This window comes from Maniola hyperantus, chromosome 1 (assembly GCF_902806685.2).
Source record: "Maniola hyperantus chromosome 1, iAphHyp1.2, whole genome shotgun sequence".
Taxonomy (NCBI): domain Eukaryota; kingdom Metazoa; phylum Arthropoda; class Insecta; order Lepidoptera; family Nymphalidae; genus Maniola; species Maniola hyperantus.
The window spans coordinates 16,808,203-16,832,548 of record NC_048536.1 but is presented as its reverse complement, the minus strand read 5'-3'; the positions used below and the strand labels follow the sequence as shown (position 1 = coordinate 16,832,548).

At 39.2% G+C, this 24,346-nt stretch overlaps 1 protein-coding gene and 1 non-coding gene across 2 annotated transcripts in view; both read left to right on the top strand.

The window, feature by feature from the left end:
- Positions 1-24,346, top strand: part of LOC117982649 (transcription factor Sox-21-like) — an 82,413-nt gene that overhangs the window by 33,976 nt on the left and 24,091 nt on the right. The window contains exon 3 of the mRNA XM_034969029.2: positions 3,707-3,901. Within this exon, the coding sequence (XP_034824920.1) occupies positions 3,707-3,901 (195 nt within the window). The remainder of the gene's footprint in view (positions 1-3,706; positions 3,902-24,346) is intronic.
- TRNAN-GUU (transfer RNA asparagine (anticodon GUU)) lies at positions 18,963-19,036 on the top strand. Its single transcript has one exon. It is a non-coding gene; the product is annotated as a tRNA-Asn (tRNA).

Here is a 24,346-nt window from a genome sequence, read left to right as displayed (position 1 = left end):
GTCAGTCCAACTACTTAGAGTTCTGATTTCAGATCTTAGGGTGAGATCTATAGAGATCTGACTTAGCTTAGACTTAAGACGAGTTAAAACGAGACAGAGCTAAGTATAGGTATCTTTAACATAAATCTGTCTTGTTTTAACTCAATCTTAAGTCTGAGCAAAGTCAAAGTGCGCTCTATAGATCTCAAGTGTAAGTTGAGATGGTAAAGTTAGTGCGCCGAACTATGGAGATCAATAACGCCTTTTGCCCTTACCTATCTAAATATATAGAAGGAAAAGGTGACTGACTGACTGATGTATCAACGCACAGCTCAAACTATTGGACGGATCGGGCTGAAATTTGGCATGCAGATACGAGTAAGTAGCTATTATGACTGGGCATCCGCTAAGAAAGGATTTTTGAAAATTTAATTCACAAGGGGGTAAAAGAGGTTTGAAATGTGACAGATATAAATTAAGCATAGAAAGGCAGTTATGCCACTTCGTTTGTGAGCCTACCGCCTTAGGTAGACGTAGGTACTTAGGTAGATAGGTAGATAGGATACCTACCTAACACATTTCCTACCTACATTGTTTCTGCATGCGATCGTTATTCAATGTTGCCATTGTTTCTCCTCGGGGCGGGATGTAGGAAATAATTATTGTAGAGTGGCAACACTCGACGCACGTGCCGGGGTGATTGTTAATTAAATTAAAATTTATATTCCGCCCGACTGGGAATGTGAGTCGCCATTTTGTTGAGTCAAATGGGTCAAGTTGTTTTGTATGTACAGCTGGTTAAACTGTAGGTGGTATAGGACAACAATTCATTTAATACTTAATCGTAATTAGAACCTTCTTAAATATACCACGCAAAGACCCACGCCCTGAAAAAACAGCTGCCTTCCTGAAGTTAATACTTCGTGCGATTCCGGGAAGCCGCGAGCGGAGTTAACGAAGAGTGGAGGAGGTTTTTTAGTCCGTAGGCCACTGCGCAACATCTGCAGTGGAGTCGGGCATGCACAGTGCAATCTATGAGGGTTTTCCTCCTCCAAGGAAAAAAAAAATATATACCACCTACTTATCTACTTATAAAAGGTGATCTATCAATGCACAGCTCAAACTACTGGAGGGATCGGTCACATGCAGATAGCTAGCTAATAGCTATAACGACGTAAGTATAGATATCCGTAGTATTGTATACCTAATAACGTCAGCACTAGACTGAAGTTTCGAGCTGATGGTATATTTTTACTTAAATATACGTCAAATGACGTCAAAACGTCATTTCGATGTTAATGAGACATGGTTCCAGCGCAATAGCAATTTGCGGGATTTATATCATGTATTCGTGGTTCGCGACAGGTCGACATGACAATCGGGGTATGAGTTGAGTCGTAGAGGGGGAGGGGGGGACCACCCACACACCCGCACGTCACCCGCGATATTCCGCACTGGGATGTGCGGGTATGTTGGGCGTCCCTATCCCGATTGCCATATCGATATGTATGTCTTTTGTTGTATGTATGCCCCCAACTTTTATAAGATAAGTACCATGTCTAGCCATTTTGAGGGTTTAACTCGTTTCTCTATTAGATATACCTACTGTTTTCCCTACTGTACAGTGTTACCTACTGTTAATTTATAATTTGCAAGTTGTGTACCAGTTTCATTCAAAACCTTTTTCCATAAACAAGCAAGGTTTTGAATGAAACTGGTACACAACTTGCATATTATAAATTCGAACAGTTTGTAGATATGTTTATGTATGACATAAGAGCAATAAAAATCAAAGGTAGGTAGCAAAAAAAAAGATATATATATATATATAATCGGGTTATAATCGCTCAAGTTAGGCACATCGTCATCTTGCGAAAACAAGTCTACTTACTGGTTTCTTTTCTATGCAACGCATGTTCACGCATTCACATCTTTGCAAAACCGTACAAATATCTTGGACACTTCTACCTACTTATATCTATCTAGGTAAATAATCTTTTCAGAAAAATCGTGCTTTAATTTAGCCACGAAGAATATGGCTTTGTTGAATAACCATTTTCGAACACAGCATCATTGTAATCTCTGCAAAGAACGACAAACCATTTTGAAGATTCATGTTCTGAGAAGGAAATTACAAAGTTTTCATATCTTCGGCCACGAGTCCGTTTGACGTAACATATAATAATAGAAAGCGAGTACACGATCCTTATCTTCGCTACAAAAGGCAACAGTACGCTCCCCGAAGTATCGACAATAATAAGGAACCGGGAAAAACTTCTGTAGCGGAATGAAAAGCGCAAATTCGTCATTAGGCGGCGCTTTCCGCCATTGTTGTGCCCGTCCCGTTTCCCCACGGGGAAATTCGGGTGCGAGGGAACGGGAGAAGAGATGGTCCTGCGACCGGATTGTTCCTTTCTATGTTGGCGACATTGTTTTCGCTTTTATACTCCGCTGAATCAGGATTGTCTTGTCTGTTTGAATGGCCGGTGGCGCCCCTCCACGGTATCGATGCGATGAATACAGCCTCCTATAAATGGGGGGAGACAAAGGGTTGGTTGGTCTCTTTGAATCGGGTTGGGAGACAGGTCGTTCGTGCTTTCGATTATATATTGTATCGATCAAAGGCATTGTCTATGCAATGAAGGATGGTTAGAGCAAATTACTTTTCTCTTTTTGTCCGTGTGTCATATTAGTGGGACGGATGGTTTGTTTTAACTATTCATATCCAAAACCTTGTTTTGTGAAACTAGCTTTATTTTTCACTGTCGTCTGTCTGCAACTTAGAAAGTAACTAGCTTATGCTCGCAACTTCGTCCGCGTGGACTACACAAATTTCAAAGCCCTATTACACCCCCCTTAGGGGTTGAATTTTCAAAAATCCTTTCTTAGCGGATGCCTACGTCATAATAGCTATCTGCATGCCAAATTTCAGCCCGATCCGTCCAGTAGTCTGAGATGTGCGTTGATAGATCAGTCAGTCAGTCAGTCACCTTTTCCTTTTATATATTTAGATTATCTCTCAACGGCTATACTATACTCACGTGTTTAGTCGACGTTAGCCCGACTAGTTTCGAACCTTTCCAGGGTCCTTTGTCAAGGGAGTCAGTTCGCACACGCGTCGCGGTACTTACTGCGCGATCCTCGCGAACTAACGTCGACTAAATACGTGCGTCTAATAGCCGTTGAGAGATATTATATATAATAGAAAGTCAATTAATAAATCTTACATAACTGGAACAATTTTCGTTTGAGGTATGAACTTTATACATGACGTAGCTCATTGCCACGAAAATCTCATTTTGTCTCTCTACCTACCTAGTAAGTATACTTATCATCATCATCATTACCAACCGATAGACGTCCACTGCTGGACATAGGTCTCTTGTAGGGACTTCCACACGCCACGGTCTTGCGCCCGCCTGAATCCAGCGGCTCCCTGTGACTGTAGGGGGCTATATCCACTATATCAACTAGGCAAAAAAGGCATCTTTTGGTTTCGTGACCGGCTTATTCATTTATTTTATTTTATTTTTAAAAGAATAATTAGCCACGTTAAATGACTAATATTCCCCTTTCCTCTCCAACTAAGCGTCAGGCTTGTGCTAGGATTTGTACGACAATAGTGCCACGGGCGTGGTTTGAACCGGCGACCTTTCGGTTTTCAGACTCCACTCCTTTACCGGTTGAGCTATTGAGGCTCTTCATTAACCATTACGTAATACCACAGGTGCAGAATGGAAACTCCTGACGGAAGACGAGAAGAGGCCGTTCATCGACGAAGCCAAAAGGCTCCGGGCGATGCACATGAAGGAGCACCCGGACTACAAGTACCGGCCGCGGCGGAAACCCAAGACCCTGAGGAAGGAGGGGTACCCCTACTCGATACCGTACCCCAGTGTGCCTATGGACGCTTTGAGAGCTGGTAAGTGGCAAAGGCAACTTTTACCAAATAAGTACCTAAAGGTCTGTTCGCACCTGATCTGGGCGCGTCACTTCAGGCCGCTCGTCGGTACCTATCGCACTACAACTGCAGTAAGCGGCAGCTCGCGTCACTTGCGCGTCACTTCTAGACCTAGCCGTTGGCGTACCTACGAGCAACAACGTAGCAAGATGAGCGACAGTGAAGAGGGGAAGGGGGAAACAGACATCCTATAGGGGTTGCGACTTTTGAGGATATACTTCTAAGAGCATAAGGAACACATCATGTGCCAAAAATTAAAACTACGTTATTTATTTTGATGTCTATCATGCCGCGACGCGCTGCGCCGCTCTAGTGTGATTTGCGCCATACAAAATGATAGGAATAATATTTTGACGCTCTGTGCCGCGAGGTGAAGTGCAGTGCAGCTCGGGTGCGTACAGACCTTAACACTTGATCTAACGGTGAAGGAAAACATCGTGAGAAAACCTGCATGCCTAAAAGCTTTTCATAATCTTCTCAAAGGGGTGTGAAGTTTCCTACAGATTTCTTGACAGACAGACAGACACCCAGACAACAAAGTGATCCTACTTAAAAGGGTTCCGTTTTTCCTTTTGAGGTACGGAACCAACTCCAAAAGTCACTACTGTACCTACTGCACACACAAAACGGAAACTTGCCAAAATCGATAAAAGAAAGATGGGTATAACCCTTTACCGTGAAACAAAGATTTGGAAAAATTTATAAGTAAATCGAGGATACAAACACTACAGTACCCGTAGTACAAGATTTTACGTCTCACCAAACGAAACCAAATTCGAGAGTCGAAATACTTCCGCGTTACAGTAAAATGGACCTAAACAGCCTTGAATTGAAGTCAAATATTCAATGCCACTGATTTTAATTTCGCAATGTTTCCGCTTGGAGCGCTGGCTGTAGAAGTGTAGACAAACTTGAGCTTTAAAACAAGGCATTTAAGTTACTTCCAGTTTACTGTAACGCGGAAGTATTTCGACTCTCGAATTTGGTTTGGTTTGGTGAGACGTAAAATGAGTGGCGGATTTTCAGTCTTGGCCGCCCTAGGCCCCAGGATATCGTGAATACCAGCCGCCCCTTTCTCATATCTATCCGCCCTAGGCCCGGGCCTACTGGGCCTTAGGGCAAATCCGCCACTGCGTAAAATCTTGTACTACGGGTAATGATAACTTAAAAACACATCTTTTTAAAGTACCTACTATTGATGTCAATGTTCATTATTTAGTATTTAACGGAAACATAAGTATTCCAAGTACTTCTATTCTATTACAGTAACCATTTATAGAAAGCATTGCGGTCACTCGCCCCAACAAAAAGCTCTCCGCGGTCACGACTTTTTTCCGTGACTCCTAAACTATGAATTGGTGACGATGTATAAAAAAAACCGGCCAAGTGCGAGTCAGGCTCGCGCAATGAGGGTTCCGTACTACAGTCGTATTTTTTCGACATTTTGCACGATAATTCAAAAACTTTGATACATAAAAATAAATAAAAATCTGTTTTAGAATGTACTGGTGAAGACCTTTCATATGATACCCCACTTGATATAGTTATCTCACTTCGAAAGTTGAAAATACTAATTATTAGTTTATGACCACAATTTAAATTTTTTTGTGTGATCTAACCCTTAATTCACGGTTTTCAGATTTTTCCCCAAATGTCAGCTATAAGATCTACCTACCTGCCAAATTTCATGATTCTAGGTCAACGGGAAGTACCCTGTAGGTTTCTTGACAGACGGACAAACAGACAGACAGACAGACAGACAAACAAACAGACAGACAGACAGACAGACAGATAGACAGACTGACAGACAGACAGACGACAAAGTGATCCTATGAGGGTTCCGTTTTTCTTTTTAAGGTACGGAACCCTAAAAAACCGGCCAAGTGCCGGGGGTTCCGTAACGAGGGTTCCGTACTATAGTCGTATTTTTTCGACATTTTGCACGATAAATCAAATATTATTAGGTAGATATACCTACATAAAAATAAATAAAAATCTGTTTTAGAATGTACAGGTAAAGCCCTTTCATATGATACCCCACTTGGTTTACTAATCTTACTTTGAAATATTTTGTAATTACTAATTATTTGTTTATGAACACATTTTTTTTTTTTTTGTGGTACAACCACTTTACGGTTTCCAGATTTTTGTCTAAAAATCCGAAACTACCTACCCGCCAATTTCATGATTCTAGGCCAACGGGAAGTAGGTACCTACTCTATAGGTTTCTTGACAGACGCGACAGATATACAACGAAGTGATCCTATGAAGGATCTTTTTTTCCTTTTGAGGTACGGAACCCTAAAAATACCTATTGTTATACCTATTGTACCAAACCTTATTATTATTATTGGTATAAAAGATGTATTTCTTTTGGTTAGATCTCTTGTATTTCACTAATAGGCTCGTGATATCTACGCCCTGTTCATTTAGAAAAGTCCAATAATGCTTACAGTTATGGCGGTACTTACCTATTACAAAGCGGATTTGTGCTTAGTATGAGATTTTACATCTCACCAACGTCGATACAATTATTTGAACGTTAACACTTCAGCATTAAAGTAAAATGGACCTCAATCTATCAGCATCATAAACCGATAGACGTCCACTGCTGGACATAATTATGTGTTTTGTGACGTGTTTTGTCTGAAGTGTTTTGACGTTCAAATAATTAGTCTCTTCTAAGGACTTCCACACGCCACGGTTTTGCGCCGCCTAAATTGCCTATACAGCCAGCGCTCCAAGCAGAAACATTTGTGAAACTAAAATCGGTGGTAGGTACTGACTTTTTTACTTCGTCGATCTTTAGGTTCGTTTTACTCTAACTTTTTGTATTTCGACGCTCGAATTTTATCAACGTTCGGTGAGACGTAAAATCTCATACTAAGCGTACCTATGCGTACGACATCAAAGTAAATATATTGGGAAGAAAACCCACTCAAATGTCAAGGTTTGTTTATAACATTGGAAATTTCTAATCGATTGGTATGTACGTCGGTGTTTGCGTTAAAGAAAATCAGATTTGACTTCACAAAGGTTAAGTTCAACATCTTAGAAAGGTAAACGAGCGTTTAGTTTTCTATTGTTGACTAGTTGAACCACAATCACGCCTGATGGTAAGTGATAACGCAAAAGAGATCAGACGCGCTATCTTGCCATAGATAATGATGACAGTTAGATAATGCAACACTTTTTAGAGGCGAAAAGACATTGCCTACCATCAGTGGCGTGCAAAGTGTTTGAAGCCAGGGTAGGCATTAGTTACGTAGAAACCTGTTTACTGGCAGGTCATCGTGAAAAATATGCATTGAGCTATTACAACTGGGGTAAGCAGTGCATTTATGCCTCTATGACCTGCACGCCACTGCCTACCATGCTATGAGATAAAAAGAAATTTTTGAACCACTAAACTTAAACGCAACATTGTAACATTGCATTGCTTTGGCTACGGACCAAGAGCCAGCGCGAGCCAGACCTTCGTTATTTTATGATAGCTGAAAGTTTATCTGCGTAGGTATTTTCCCCAACACAGGTAGGGACGATCAGCAACCATAAAGTTTAGGTTATGGTGGCTTTAGGAGATAACAGGTAATACAGGTGTAAAATATTAAACCACGTAGGTAATAGCTTACAAGGCTTAATTTTTTTAACCTATCGCAGGCACCCTATCCCGTTGACCTAGAATCATGAAATTTGGTAGGTAGGCAGGTCTTATAACACAAGTAAAGGTATAAATCCGAAATCCGTAAATTTGTGGTTACATCACAAAAAACCGGCCAAGTGCGCGTCAGGCTCGCGTGACGAGGGTTCCGTAATACAGTCGTATTTTTTAGACATTTTGCACGATAATTCAAAAACTATGATGCTTAAAAATAAATAAAAATCTGTTATAAATGTACAGGTGAAGACCTTTCATATGATACCCCACTTGATATAGTCACTCACTTCGAAAGCTGAAAATACTAATTATTAGTTCATGACCAAAATTTTTTTTTTTTTGTGTGATCTAACCCGGTAAATAAATTCACGGTTTTCAGATTTTTCCCCAAATGTCAGCTATAAGATGTACCTACCTGCCAAATTTCATGATTCTAGGTCCACGGAAAGTACCCTGTAGGTTTCTTGACAGACAGACGGACAGACAGACAGACAGACAGACAGACAGACAGACAGACAGACAGGCAGGCAGACAGACAGACAACAAAGTGATCCTATAAGGGTTCCGTTTTTCCTTTTGAGGTACGGAACCCTAAGAATGTGTTCATGAACACATAATTAGTTTTTCAATTTTCAAAGTAAGATAGCTAGGTATACCAAGTGGGGTGTCATATGAAAGGGCTTTACCTGTACATTTGAAAACAGATTTTTATTTATTTTTATGCATAATAGTTTTTGATTTATCGTGCAAAATGTCGACAAAATACGACTGCAGTACGGAGCCCTCGGTGGGCGAGCCTGACTCGAACTTGCCCGGTTTTTTATTCATCATAGGCACACGCTTGACCACAGTCACGCCTGATGGAAAGTGATGATGTGGCCTAAAATGGAACGCGTTTACCTAGAAAATGCCTATTCACTCTTGTTTTAAAGAACTAGGTAAGTATATTGGTACCTAGACGGTTTTTTGATTTTTTTTGATTATTTCGACGAATCTTATACGAAAATTATGGTCATTATAATAATTTAAGATACTCCTAATCCCAAATATTATGTAATGTCAAGGCTTTGATGTTTAAAAGTAAGAATAAAAGTTTGATATACAACAAAAAACTCTTTCCAATTTTCTCAAAGACTGCATTTAACCCCTAAATGCTCGAATGACAAAGAGGGCTTGCATCTAAAAGATTGTTCGAGTACTTACCCTCTCACACAAAGGACCCAAATATGAAAAGCGTTCGAAAATGGAACGTGTATAGTTTAAACCTCGTAGACTGCTTTTGACAGTTGACAGTTTTCACTGTCAAAACGGAGGCGACAATCGAACTAACCCTTAGTTTGGGGTGCGTCAAATTTCGCTCCTCGCGGGGTTATCCGCGATTATGTTTATTGAAAGATGCCGCTTTTTAAAGGGATGTTATTGAATTTTGAAAGGGATGTATTGCGGTCGAGGATTCTGTGTGGGCTTGGGTGGGCATTACATCGGTGCCTAATCATTCGAACGGCTGCAATACTGTTTTCAAATTTAAATCGAAAGTGATGAACATCACTTAGAATGACATTTCTTAAAGGTTTCCGTTTATTGTGCGTGCAGTACAGTAGTGGCTATTGGAGTTGGTTCCGTCGTGTCTGTCACGAGAACCTATAGTGCACTTCCCGTTGAATCATGAAATTTGGTAGGTAGGTAGGTCTAATGGCACAAGTAAAGGAATGAATCCGAAGACCGTGAATTCTTGGTTACATCACAAAAAAAATGAAAATGTTTTCATGAACAAATAATTAGTATTTTCCACTTTCAATGTAAGATAATTATACCAAGTGGGGTATATCATATGGAAGGGCTTTACCTGAAAATTCTAAAACAGATGTTTATTTATTATTATGCATAATAGTTTTTTGATTTATCGTGCAAATGTCGAAAAAATACGACTGTAGTACGGAACCCTCGTTGCGCGAGTCTGACTCGTACTTGGCTGGATTTTTATTATTTATTAGAGTTCCCTACGAGTCACACTTACCTACTCTTAGTGTGACTCTTTGGGAAGATTGATGCGATATCACCTTAATTCTGTAACAAATTCCCTTAAAACAACTAAAACTATTAAACCCCATAAAACCATATAACAGTCCCGTCCGCCCCTCTCTTAGTTCCACCATAAATTCGCGGCAGCAATTAAGCTAAAAGCCATTGCTTAGTGTGTCGCAGCCCTTAGTTAAGGGTCGCACACACGTGCCGGCCCCGCCCACGTTTATACCGCAGGGACTAAATCATAACGCCTCGTGGTGTAAAAACTCATTTGTTTTGAGGCAGACATTTATTAGCTTTTGGATTCGATGTTGGTTTTGCCTAAGCTATTTAAAAAAAGCCGGTGAAGTGCGAGTCGGACTTGCACACGAAGGGTTCCGTACCATCGTACAAGAAATTCACTTTTTAAATATTTTGTCGTGCTAAGTAAGTATAGCTAACCACAAATTCATGGTTTTCAGATTTTTCCTTTACCTATTTATGCTATTAAGTAAGCTGTAAGACATTGCTACCAAATGCCAAATTTCATGATTCTAAGTCAATGAGAAGTACTTACCTTATAGGTTTTGATTCCACCGAATTGACAGACATGACAGCTGACAGACATACCGAAGTAATCCTAGAAGGGTTTTTATTTTTATTTTGAGGTACGGAACGCTAAAAACAATAATTATTTCAACTTTTTTAATGGATTCCACACTTTTAATGCAACTTCCATCTCATCGCTGGTTCACTGCAGAGCACGGCTCTCCTCTCAGAGTGAGAAAGGTTTGACCATAGTCTACCACACTGGCCATGTGCGGATTGGTAGACTTCACACACCTTTGAGAACATTTACGATGTTTTCCTTCACCGTTAAAGCAAGTGATATTTAATTATTACTTAAAACGCACATAACTCAGAAAAATTCTGTTACGGCCCGTTCACACATGGGAGTCCGTTTTACTGGTACGTTTTTAACGGATACGTCATAAATTTATGCTCTGTTCACACATAGGCACCGTATAACGTTCAACGGATCCGTCATTACTGGATGCGATGTGTGAACAGAAAACTCGCAGTATACCACACAGTAAAACACGCAGTAAAACACGCAGTAAAACACACAGTATCTATCCGTTAAAATTCTATGTAGCCATATATTTCCGTTCCGTCCGTCCAGTATTCGATGACAAAACGGAATGTAATTTTTTTTACGGAACGATATTTTTTACTGTATACAGAATACTGTGCCATATGTGAAGTCGCTCATACAACTACATACGCCATCGACGAAAAAAAAACGTACACGATAAAACGGAACAGTAAAACGGAGACATGTGTGAACTGTGAACCGGCCGTTAAGTAGTTGCTGTCTATACCGAATTCAATGTCTGAAGTCTAAACTAGTCGAATAGTGCCTATTGCTACATGCTAGTGGCGAGATAAGGATCTGAGACATGCTCATAGTTAGGGCCTCATGAAAGCTCAGAAACACTGAGCGGGCGATGGAGAGAGCTATGCTCACTGTATCAAATTAAACTTGCTCTATATTTTCGTAATAACCTAGATTTCTTTACAAATCTATTTAATCAGAATTGCATAATATTAGCGCGGATGGATGGCGGTGAAAACCGTCAATTTTGGTCAAACTACCCTCCTTGATTGGCGGTGGGCGGGGTTGAAGTGTGTCGCGACCCCGCTTGTCAGCACGTGCCCGCCGCGTGTGTAGTGACCCTTTAAGTACTACTTAGAGAGCTTGCATTGATTTTTAACATTTGATATTTCTAACACAACCTAGAAGCAGCGCAAAAATATCAGCTTAGTTGAGATAGCGTACATATATCTATATTATATCCATACTTATATCTGTTATAAATGCGAAAGTGTGTATGTCTGTCTGTCTGCTAGCTTTTAACGGCCCAACAGTTTAACCGATTTTGATGAAATTTGGTATATAGTTAGCTTACATCCCGGGAAGAACTACTTTTTATCTCGGAAAAGAAAAGAGTTCCCGCGGGATTTTTGGAAAACCTAAGTAAATCCACGCGGACGAAGTCGCGGGCATCATCTAGTAACATATAAAAGAAGAAGTTGACTGACTGAGTCAAAGTCAAAGTCAAATGTTTTATTCAAAATAGGTAAGAAATTACACTCTTCGATTGTCAGTTGTTGGATTTGTAAGATACTTACCGATTACTGGTTATAATTATCAAGATTCACTTTTCAATAAAGGCTTTACGCTTCGTTTCGATTTATATTGTGAACATAATATAATAGGTAAGTAGTTCGCTGCTGTTATCGTGATAGTAGGTAGATATATTAGTTGCTTAGCTGAACACACAATGCGTGTCGCTCTGTTTGTTGCGACACATTCTTTGAACTCAACTCACAATATTGTACAATGAGTATAAATCATATAACAGGCATCGATATCAAAATTAATCGCTGAATGTGTTGCTGATCGCAAATCTCGAGAACAGCTGAACCGTGTTTCGCTAATTCTTTTTTTATAATATTCCTTGAAGTACGAGGATGGTTCTTACGGAGAGAAAAATTTAAAAAGTTGCCTGAAAAAGAATCGACTGTTAGGCGGTACGGGTCAGGTGTAATATACATAGGTATAAGTCAATGATAGCATGACTAAATGAGGTCATCAGGCACGGGTCTCCTCTCAGAGTGAGAAGGAATTTGGCCATAGTCTACCACGCTGGCCAAGTGCGGATTGGTAGACTTCACACACCTTAGAGAACATTATGGAGAACTCTCAGACATAAAGTAATAATTTTATTACTTTTCCCTGAATTTTCTCTCCCCCAGTCGAGTTTTTTTTTTTGTTATTCTTATGTTTATTCTATCTGTGAAAACTTGTCATTAGCTTTAATCTTCTTTTGTTTTTACCTATTCATTTTTTCATATTAGCTGTAAGTTTTCCTGTTAAATAAAATAAAATAAAAATAAATGTTAATGTCCAAATAAGGGCACGATAGACGATAGTTAAGTAGGTGTTTGGTTGTCTTCATTTCTAACAGCTTTAAAATATAAAATACTAGCTGACGGCTGCGACTTCAGACGTGTGGATTTAGTTTTTTTTAATATCCCGTGGGAATTCTTTGATTTTCCGGGATAAAAAGTAGCCTATGTCACTCTCCAGTAGGCTATGGTTTCTGACTATACCCATGCAAAAAATCACGTCAATTCGTTGCTCCGTTGCGACGTGATTGAAGGACAAACCAACAAACAAACACACTTTCGCATTTATAATAAGGGTACTGATATAGAGTAGGTAAATTACATAATATAGGTAATATAAATCCAAGGTAGTGAAAAACATATTGAGTGAAACATATTAAATGATTATGCATACCTATGCATACCTATGCTATTAAGTATTTCCATTCAACGAAAAACAAATAGATATCTAAATATATAAAAGGAAAAGGTGACTGACTGACTGACTGACTGACTGATCTATCAAAGCACAGCTCAAACTACTGGACGGATCGGGCTGAAATTTGGCATGTAGGTAGATAGCTATTACGACGTAGGCATCCGCTAAGAAAGGATTTTTGAAAATTCAACCTCTAAGGGGGTGAAATAGGGATTTGAAATTTGTGTAGTCCACGCGTACGAAGTCGCGAGCATAAGCTAGTTAATAATAAATTAACATAATATAAAGGCCACACTTATGTTTTTCATTCGCCCATTGTCTTTGAATAATGAGCGAAAATATGTATTACAAAGAATGAGGCAATTCACATAAATCCGTCAATGTACCTATTTTCAATTGATATCTGTTCATTATTGATACAGCCTTATTGTTCAATCGATTCAGTTTTGTAAATAGGCAGCTATTAAACAGTTGCGTATGTGGACGTATTAAAATTTGAACAATTGGTGTTGAATCGGAAAAACAAAAGTATGTAAACCATATTTATGAACAATGCTTTCGATTTTTAGGGTTACGTACCTCAAAAGGAAAAACCGTTATAGGATCACTTTGTTGTCTGTCTGTCTGTCGCTTTGTCAAGAAACCTGAAGGGTAATTCCCGTTGACTTAGAATCATGAAATTTGGCAGGTAGGTAGGTCTTATATCTGAAAACCGTGAATTTGTGGTTACATCACACAAAAAAAATTAAATTGTGGTCATGAACTAAAAATTAGTATTTTCCATTTCGAAGTAAGGTAATTAGGTATATAAAGTGGGGTATCATATAAAAGGGCTTCACCTGTGCATTCTAAAACAGATTTTTATTTATTTTTATGCATCATAGTTTTTGAATTATCGTGCAAAATGTCGAAAAAATACGAATGTACCTAATACGGAACCCTCGATGCGCGAGCCTGACTCGCACTTGGGCGGTTTTTTTTCACAAGCCGTGGTTGCGTGGCCACAGTGAACTTGCTTTACCTACGGATAATTACAGTACGCCATATAGGTATGAGTGACAGAGACAACGCTTTACAAAGCCGAAATGACATTCTAAAGGCCGATGTACATTACTTTCGGCCGCGTACTGTACCTACCCAGATATAAGTAAGTAGCTGATACTATAGTTTTCGAAAAAATCATAAATACACGTTTTACTACGCATGAGATGTTAGCCGAAGCGCGTGAATTATTTCTACCTACAAGGCACAAAAACGTGGACTAACATTATTTTATTACATACAACACGCAATGCAACGATAAATTCTGGGTTCGGCATCATAATGAGCAATTCATACTCCGCTGGAACTGAAATTGTTCATACCTACTATACTTGAAAACATTTATCCTCCTACCTAATTCATAGAACGCGCCCTTCTTAGGTCAAATGCCTTAAATAAACCTTACGACTAACCTTAGAGACTTGGCTTGTTTCTGGTCATCAAAATAGTTACTGCCTGGTAAGGTGGTAACTAGCCACGGCCGTACCCTCCCACCAGACCAGACCAAAGGCAAATTAGAAATTAGAAGTTTCCAAATTGCCACCTGCCTACCTGCCTATGATTCTAGGTCAACTCGAAGTAGGTACCTACCACATTGTTAAAACAGGGTACCTATATATTCATTCCAAAAGAGTAACAAACATACACCCACACTCACACACACACACACACACACACACACACACACACACACACACACACACACACACACACACACACACGCACACGCGCACGCGCACGCACGCACACTTACAAACTTTTGCCTTCATAATATTAGTGTGATGCTTTATTAAGCTTATTTTCCATTAAAACTCTGAAAGAAGAATCGTCCATATAAAGTCAAATTCCTTCCCTAATTCACCATAATCCAATAAATCGCCTCATCACGATTAGCATATTATACTAATACTAGTAGTTTGTAACTGAACGGAAGTGACCAATCGCGTGCGCCGCCGGAAGCCCCACCCCGCGCCGATCAACTTCCGGTCACGTGACGTCATTTACATGACAGTCGCTCGCGAGACGTCGAGGATGGAGGGTGCATATGTCGTTAGCTAGGAAGTGACTCTTATTTTTTTAGTCGCTTCAGCTATTATGTAATTTCTCATGGGCTTTCCCTAAATAGTTATAGGACTAAAAATGAAATAAATATAAAAATCAGCAACAAATAAATAAGATGCAAAAGTTCTTGTAACCACAAATTAATAGTTTTCGGATTTGTTCCATTATTTGTGCTATTAGACCTACCTACCTGCCAAATTTCATGATTCTAGGTAAACGGGAAGTACCTACCCTATAGGTTTTCTTGACAACCCTATAAGTGATCGTAAGTTCCTTTTCCTTTTTGAGGTACGGAACCCTAAAAAACGTTAGTAATTCGCAAGTAAGTAGTGTTGCTAATCAATCACTTTATCCATGGTTTGTTAGGTACGACCCTGTGCACAAGTGGGCTGTGGGGGTGTGGGGGTGAATCCGTACTATATGATATTGCAAAAATCCCTGCGTCATGTTCTTGGCTGTAACCTAACCTAAAGAATTGTTTTAAAAATAAATAAAAATTTTTGATTTTTCTTAATTTTTCTCTTTAATAATGAATTCTAGCCCGATAGACTGTCGCTAAGTAAGCTGTGGTAGCCTAGTGGTTAGGACGTCCGCCTTCCAATCGGAGGTCGGGGGTTCAATCCCGGGCACGAACCTCTAACTTTTCGGAGTTATGTGCGTTTTTAAGTAATTAAAATATCACTTGCTTTAACGGTGAAGGAAAACATCGTGAGGAAACCTGCATGCCTGAGAGTTCTCCATATTGTTCTCAAAGGTGTGTGAAGTCTGCCAATCCGCACTTGGCCAGCGTGGTAGACTATGGCCAAAACCCTTCTCAATCTGAGAGGAGACCCGTGCTCTGTAGTGAGCCGGCGATGGGTTGATCATGATGATGATGATGATGAAACTGCCGCTATACAAAAAACGTCATTCGTCCAAGACGCTATTTTGTCAACATTAGATAATTGCAGGTGCAGGGCAGGCAGTGGCGTGCACAGGGTTCAAAGCCAGGGTAAGCAGTAGTTAGGAAGGTACCTACTTATATTGAGCATTAAGCTATTTCAACTAGGGTTACTATTTCTTGGGTAAGCAGTACTTTTATGCCTCTATGAGCTGCACGCCACTGAGGGCAGGATGACATTGAAGTTATGTTGGTACCGAAGTTTACACACAAAAATGACGAATTAATCGAATTAACGCAAATTTTTTCGCACACCAAGTAAAAACCAAAAGGGTAGTCATATCCGGCGATTCAAAAGAGGATAATTCGCAAGTAGCGTCGCTAATCGATTGCTTATTATAATCTAAACGATCAATTTAACCATGGTTACTTAGTTACTTGCGACTTTGTGCCCGACTGAGGTGTGTTGTTAGGGTTCCGTACCCGGATGGTGCCATGCCAACTCTCGTCGGACGGACAGGGACCCTGTTAGGTACTAAGCTAAGCCTAGAGTTGAAATTTTCTCAGAATGTGTATTTCTATCGCCGATGTAACAACAATAAGAAATTTCAATACAGCCGCCATGAAAATTAAAAAAACCGGCCAAGTGCGAGTCAGGCTCGCGCAATGAGGGTTCCGTACTACAGTCGTATTTTTTCAACATTTTGCACGATAATTCAAAAACTATGATGCATAAAAATAAATAAAAATCTGTTTTAGAATGTACAGGTGAAGACCTTTCATACCCCATTTGATATAGTCACTCACTTCGAAAGTTGAAAATACTAATTATTAGTTCATGACCACAATTTAATTTTTTTTGTGTGATCTAACCCTAAATTCACGGTTTTCAGATTTTCCCCCAAATGTCAGATATAAGATCTACCTACCTGCCAAATTTCATGATTCTAGGTCAACGGGAAGTACCCTGTAGGTTTCTTGACAGACAGACCAACAGACAGACAGACAGACAGACAACAAAGTGATCCTATAAAGGTTCCGTTTTTCCTTTTGAGGTACGGAGCCCTAAAAACTTAAAAGCTGTTAGATATTTCTTGTCCGATGGTCGGAACCTTTCGTGTGCGAGTCTGACTTGCCCTTGACCGATTTTTATATTCTCGCTCAATTTGATCATGGCTACTTAGCTACTCGTGTGGTTGTGAGTTGCGACTTTATTTTTTTTATTTTTATTTTTATTGAATGGTTTACTAGCGATTTTAACATAAAACTTACTAACTATAATAAATACATAGGTTTTTCTATCATGCACAACTATGTTAAATCATTTAAAAGTAAACACTGCATGCAAATTCCGTACAGATATCAGAGTTACAAAGGGGATAAAAATTTAAGTAGGTAAAGATTCCATTCAGTATGTCTGTAGGTATGGTTAAAAAGTAAACAGTAGGTAAACGTTCTACTGTAAAATTAATAAATATTATGTTAAAAAAACTAAATTAATGTTAAAAAAACTAAATTAAAGGTTTTGAGTTGCGACTTTGCGCTTGATGCCATGATTTGCTATGTCATCTCATAGTCTTTGTTCTAAGTCGAATTTGTGATGTGTGAAATCGGATTAAATTAAATTAAATTTCACAGAAGTTTAACTTTCAGCACGTCGTAATTAGTTAACGATACAAAATGAATATAAGCGCCAATGCGTATCGAATACGACTATTCAAAAAATCGTACTAAGACGTGGCTATCAGACGGATAATATGATCAGTCAGTCAGTCACCTTTTCTTTTTATATTATTTAGATTTTTCGCAGTCACTGCTTTGTTCGATAAAATCAGTACCTATAAATAAATAAATAAAAAAGCCTTTAATCTAATACGTTACAAATAATAAAAAAATTAAACAATCTTACATTTCGTTTCCCTTATTCCATTAACAATCAAATTAACAATCAAATAATAATAATAATCATTCACATTTTAAGTATAGGTTTATTCTTTTTTTTTCCTTCATAAAGGTGTCATTAAATCATAAATTAATAATATTAATATAAATTAATATTAGTTAATTACGCAAATTACGAGTCAGATACAATGATTATTATTATTTAAATTAATTATGTGGATTATTTTATTACAATAGTACAATAGTAGTTGCCATTGCCTTGTGAAAGTAGTCATAATGTCCTACAATGAAAGCCCAGGAACAATATCGATTGAAACCTCACCAGTTCAAAAGGTTAGACCATCCAGGGAGGCTATTACTTGAACCAAAATAGCGAATTCCCTTTCCGATTCATGTTGCAACAATGTCAACAAAAAGTCAAATTAATTCGCACAAGAAAGGGTTAAATTTACTATGAACGATGCCGCAAAAATGCCACATCAAAGCCCTTTGCTGATTTTAATTAAACGGCACGAGACTTAGGAAAATAGACTAGGAGCCAACCATAACAAAAGTCACTTGATTACATCATCATCATCATGATCAACCCATCACCGGCTCACTACAAAGCGCGGGTCTCCTCTCAGAGTGAGAAAGGTTTTGGCCATAGTCTACCACGCTGGCCATGTGCGGATTGGTAGACTTCACATACCTTTGAGTACATTACCATTATCATTATCATTAGTATCTAAGAGGTGGCGCTGATTTATTTGGTTCCAAAACCGTGAAAAATTTTGTTCGCTTGGGCATATCTTGTCATTTATATCGATGACCGTATAGTCCGTATAGGTTTTCTTGGCAGACCGACAGACAGACAGACAAATAGACAGACAACAAAGTGATCCTTATAAGGGTTCCTTTTTTCCTTTTGAGGTACGGAACCCAAAAAAGACAACTTTAAATATTATTATAGCTATTTATAACAAAGACTTTATTTAATCGGTTTCCACTAAGCAAATAAGTAACAATACTTCTGACGTCATATAAGATAGGTCTACTTAGAAGTGTGTGGGTACTGATACAGAATTTCGCGCGTGCCCCCAAGGCCTCCGTGGCGCAATTGGCTAGCGCGTTCGGCTGTTAACCGAAAGGTTGGTGGTTCGAGCCCACCCGGGGGCGAAAACCTTTTTGATCAAAAAATTAGTTTTTTTTGAAACGTAAACCTACTTTAAATTAATTCACTTAGATTTTTGAAAACAATATCGAACCGATTTTGAGAAAATTAGTACTATTAGTATTAGTATTAAATATTAATATTACTATTAAATTTTAATTAAACAAATTATTTAAAACCTTATTGAAATGAGTTTCATCATCATCATCATGATCAAATCACCGGCTCACTACAGAAAACGGGTCTCCTCTCAGAGTGAGAAGGGTTTTGGCCATAGACACCTTTGAGAACATTATGGAGAACTCACAGGCATGCAGGTTTCCTCACGATGTTTTCCTTCACCGTTAAACCAAGTGATATTTAATTAATTAAAACGCACATAATTCTGAAAAGTTAGAGGTGCGTGCCCGGGATCGAACCCCCGACCACCGATTAGAAGGCGGACGTCGTAACCACTAGGCTATCACTGCTTATACCAGTGGCGTGCACAGGGTTTGAAGCCAGGGTAGGCATTAGTTAGGTAGGAACCTGTTTACTGGCAGGTCATAATGTAAAATTTGCATTGAGCTACTACAACTGGGGTAAGCAGTGCATTTATGCTTCTATGACCGGCACGCCACTGGCTTATACCCATACTACGTACACTATATACAGTACATACCTACACTATAATTATTACCCACTAGCTGATGCCTTTGACTTCGTCCGCGTGGAATTAGGTTTTTTAAAAATCCCGTAGGAACTCTTTGATTTTCCGGGATAAAAAGTAGCCTATGTCACTCTCCAGGTCTTTATCTATACCAGTGAAAAAAATCACGTCAATCCATTGGACTGTTGCGACGTGATTGAAGGACAAACAAAGGTGGACGGACGACATCAGACGAGTCGCAGGGAGCTGCTGAATTCAGGCGGCGCAAGACCGTGGCCTGTGGAAGTCCCTACAAGAGACCTATGTATTAGCAGTGGACGTCTATCGGTTGATAATGATGTGCTATAAAACTTCCCTACTTGCAAAATTTCATGATTCTAGGTCAATGGGAATTTCAAGTACCTACCCTATAGGTTTTCTTGGCAGACAGGTAATAAAGTGATCATATAAATAAGAGTTCCTTTTTTCTTTTGAAGTATGGAACGCTAAAAATTGAGCCAGGATCGGAAACTGAGAATCCAAGTTGATTTGAAACAGTTTTGATCTAGAAAGGAGCGATAATTTTTTTTTTTATATAAAGAATATTAGCCATGTTAAATGACTAATATGAACCTTTCCTCTCCAATTAAGCGTCAGGCTTGTGCTAGGAGTAGGTACGACAATAGTGCGACGGGCGGGGTTTGAACCGTCGACTTTTCGGTTTTCAGTCCACTCCTATACCGGTTGAGCTATTAAGGCTCTAAATAGTGTTTTTTGATGATTAGCTCTTTGAGTATAAAAACGAGACGACTGGTTCAACTTTGAAAAGTTACCGGCGTTCTGCACGTGTAAAGGAAAAAGTTTTAGTCACTTTTAGTTGTTGCAAGGAGTTTTTTTACGCGACTTTTTTAAGTTGCAACCCTGTTTTAGATTTACGCTAGACTTATTTCCTTCGCAACAAATACGCTTAAGTATATGCCATTTAAACGGCCTTTGTTACGTAAAAAATATTTTAATGAACATATTGTTATAATATTATGAAGCATAATATTAATTGCACAGAATACTGATATTGTGTAAGTAATACTAAGTATGTACCAAGCTGTGGTAGCCTAGTGGTTAGGACGTCCGCCTTCCAATCGGAGGTCAGGGGTTCGATCTCGGGCACGCACCTCTAACTTTTCAGAGTTATTTGCATTTTTAAGCAATTAAAGTATCACTTGCTTTAACGGTGAAGGAAAACATCGTGAGGAAACTTGCATGCCTGAGAGTTCTCCATAATGTTCTCAAAGGTGTGTGAAGTCTACCAATCCGCACATGGCCAGCGTGGTAGACAATGGCCAAACCCTTCTCACTTCGGAGACCCGTGCTCTGCAGTAAGCCGGCGATGGGTTGATCATAATGTTGATCAAAAATTGTATAAAAATTTCAAGTTTAGCTATTCATGTCATATAGATAGAATAGCTAAACTTAAATAGATTTTTGTGGCACCCATTTTACTTTCAGTAAGTAAAGTCATGGTTATTTGGAATAACGACGTCATACCATATCAGCAAGCATTCGCAGCATTTCAATATGTAACCAAATACGCGTTAAACCTGTCATCAGTTAAACTAGTCCATCTAGCGGATAACAAATCACCTGAGCCGATAGAAACACCTGACGGCGTACAGAAATCAGAATGACCACTTTTCCGTGAAATTTAACACATTGAAATCGACAGCTGACGAGGGTGTTACGCAAAATCATATAATTAATACGTACTTAAAACTAAAGCTACGAGGGTTCCAAACGCGCCCAGGTCTGAGAAGATTCCACAACAAACTCAGCCGGGTATTCATTTCATTATCACCACTTTACAAAATCACTTAAACTTATTAGAACTAACACAAAGCTATTAAGCAACTCATTCCCAAGCTTTCTTATCATATAAATAATCCTTTACATTGTAATAGGATTTTTTCATAAGTATTACTTATCAGCTAGCATTTCAATATACCCAAATACGCCTTAAACATGTCAGTGAGTACCTCTAGTCCATCTAGCGGATAACAAATCACCTGAGCCGATAGAAACACCTGACGGCGTACAGAATGACCACTTTTCCGTGAAATTTAACACATTGAAATCGACAGCGGACGAGGGTGGTACACAAAATCCCTTTTCAGCCGCCTTAGTATAAGATTTTACATCTCACAAACGTTGGACAATAGTATTCGAGATTCGAAATGCTTTAGCACCATCATCACCATCATCATCATCAGCCTGTGGACGTCCACTGTTGGACATAGGCCTTCCCTAAAGAGCACCACCACACCCAGTCATCAGCCTTCCTCATCCAGCCATTTCCCGCTAGCCTCTTTATGGTATCTTCCAGCACGATGGACCGACGATATAACACGTCGTCCCACACTACGCTTGCTGAAACGCGGTCTCCACTCAAGGACTTTCCGGCTCCAGCGGCCATCGCCTCTACGACAGACATGACCTGCCCACTGCCACTTCAGCTTGCTAATAGTTTGGGCTATGCCAGTGACCTTGGTTCTCCTGCGGATCTCCTCATTTCGAAGCTTTGGCACCGCTTACTTTTAAAGCTCAAGTATGTCCATTTACCTACATATACAGTTAGCGCTCAAAATGGAAACGTAATGAAATGGCGAGGTCGCCATTCTAGCACCTTGGGACCCCAACGTCTATATCGGTTTTTCGAACTATGTGCCCTGCCCATTGCCACTTCAGCTTCGCAACTCGTTTAGCTATGTCGCTTACTCTAGTTTTCCTACGGATCTCCTCATTTCTGATCTGATCACATAGAGAACTCCAAGCATGCTCGAGTTTTCTTATAATATGAGGTCTATACGTGTTATTGTATCCCCGGTATAATACACTTATTGTACCGGGGATCGAGCTCCCGATCCCGGGCACGCATTTTATTCTGGCGAAGGTTCACTTTACGTGACGTTATTTTGTTTCGACGCTCGAATTCTATGGACGTTCGGTCAGATGTAACATCTCATGCTAAGCACTCGGGTGGCAGACCGTTTTCTGAATCGATCCCCGTTGCCGTATGCACAATACCTGCTCTATATTTACGTATTAATATATTATGTTGGTAGGAAGCCGGTCATTATGCGTTGAATGGTCGCCCGGCGAAAATGGATGCATTGTGAACGAGCCTTAGGGTGGACGTATGAAATTACACTTTGTACCGTTTTTTCCTGTACTCTATTTTCTTTTTTTTTTCTTTTTTTGGGGGTTTATTTACATTTAGATGAGTATTGATTTGTTTTTCGGCAACTTTGTTTTTTTTTTTTTTTTTATTCAGATACAACTTAGCCCTTGACTGCAATCTCACCTGATGGTAAGTGATGATGCAGTCTAAGATGATAGCGGGCTAACTTGGAAGGGATATGGCAGTTTTTATTAAACCCGTACCCCTTTGGTTTCTACACAGCATCGTACCGGAACGCTAAATCGCTTGGCGGCACGGCTTTGCCGGTAGGGTGGTAACTAGCCACGGCCGAAGCCTCCCACCAGACCAGACCAGAAATTTAGAAATTATAAAATTCCAAACTCCTGCCAGGAATCGAACCCGGGACCTCCCACTAATAAGACCATAGCGCTCACGACTGCGCCAGGGAGGTCGTCAAACTTAACTTTTAAGTACTTAGCTTACTTACTATTAAGTACCTATTTATTTTTCTCGGACCTGGGTGCATTTGTAATCCTCGTAGCTTAGTTTTCAGTTTAGTTAGGTGCTACGGTAGTGCTACGGTGGTAGGTACTACGTAAATTAAATGTACATTATCACTACCCATACCTATTATAAATGCGAAAGTGTGTTTGTTTGTTGGTTTGTCCTTCAATCATGTCGCAATGGAGCAACAGATCGACGTTATTTTTTGCATAGCCGAATTTCATCCAGGAAAATCAACGAGTACCCACGGGATTTTTAAAACACTAAATCCACGTGGACGAAGTCGCCGGCATCAGCTATAGTTATTTCATAGGATTCATAATAATAAACAGTAAAAAAGCCGGCCAAGTGCGAATCAGACTCGCGCACTGAGGGTTCCGTACTACAATCGTATTTTATCGACATTTTGCACGATAAATTTAAAAACTACTTACTAGATCTCGTTCAAACTAATTTTCGGTGGAAGTTTGCATAGTAATGTACATCATACCTATATTTTTTTTAGTTTTATCATTAGGTATCTTATTTTAGAAGTTACAGGGGGGGCACATTTTACCACTTTGGAAGTGTCTTTCGCTCAAACTATTCATTTTAGAAAAAAATGATATTAGAAACGTCAATATCATTTTTGATGAGCTATCCATAAATACCCCACACGTATGGGTTTGTTGAAAAAAAATTTTGAGTTTCAGTTCTAATAGTATGGGGAACCCCCAAAATTTATTGTTTTTTTTTCTTTTTTGTGTGAAAATATTAATGCGGTTAACAGAATACATCTAGGTACTTACCAAGTTTTAACAGTATAGCTCTTTGTACAATTTGAATGATAAACTCTTTATCTACCTACATATAACCATTCTTATAAGAATAATGATAGGTAACATAGGTACCTATCATCACATGGTTCATTAAATAATCACCGAAACAGGTTCATTAAATAATCACCCCAAAACCTGTCGTTCATAAAAAAAAGAAAAATATTTAAAAATG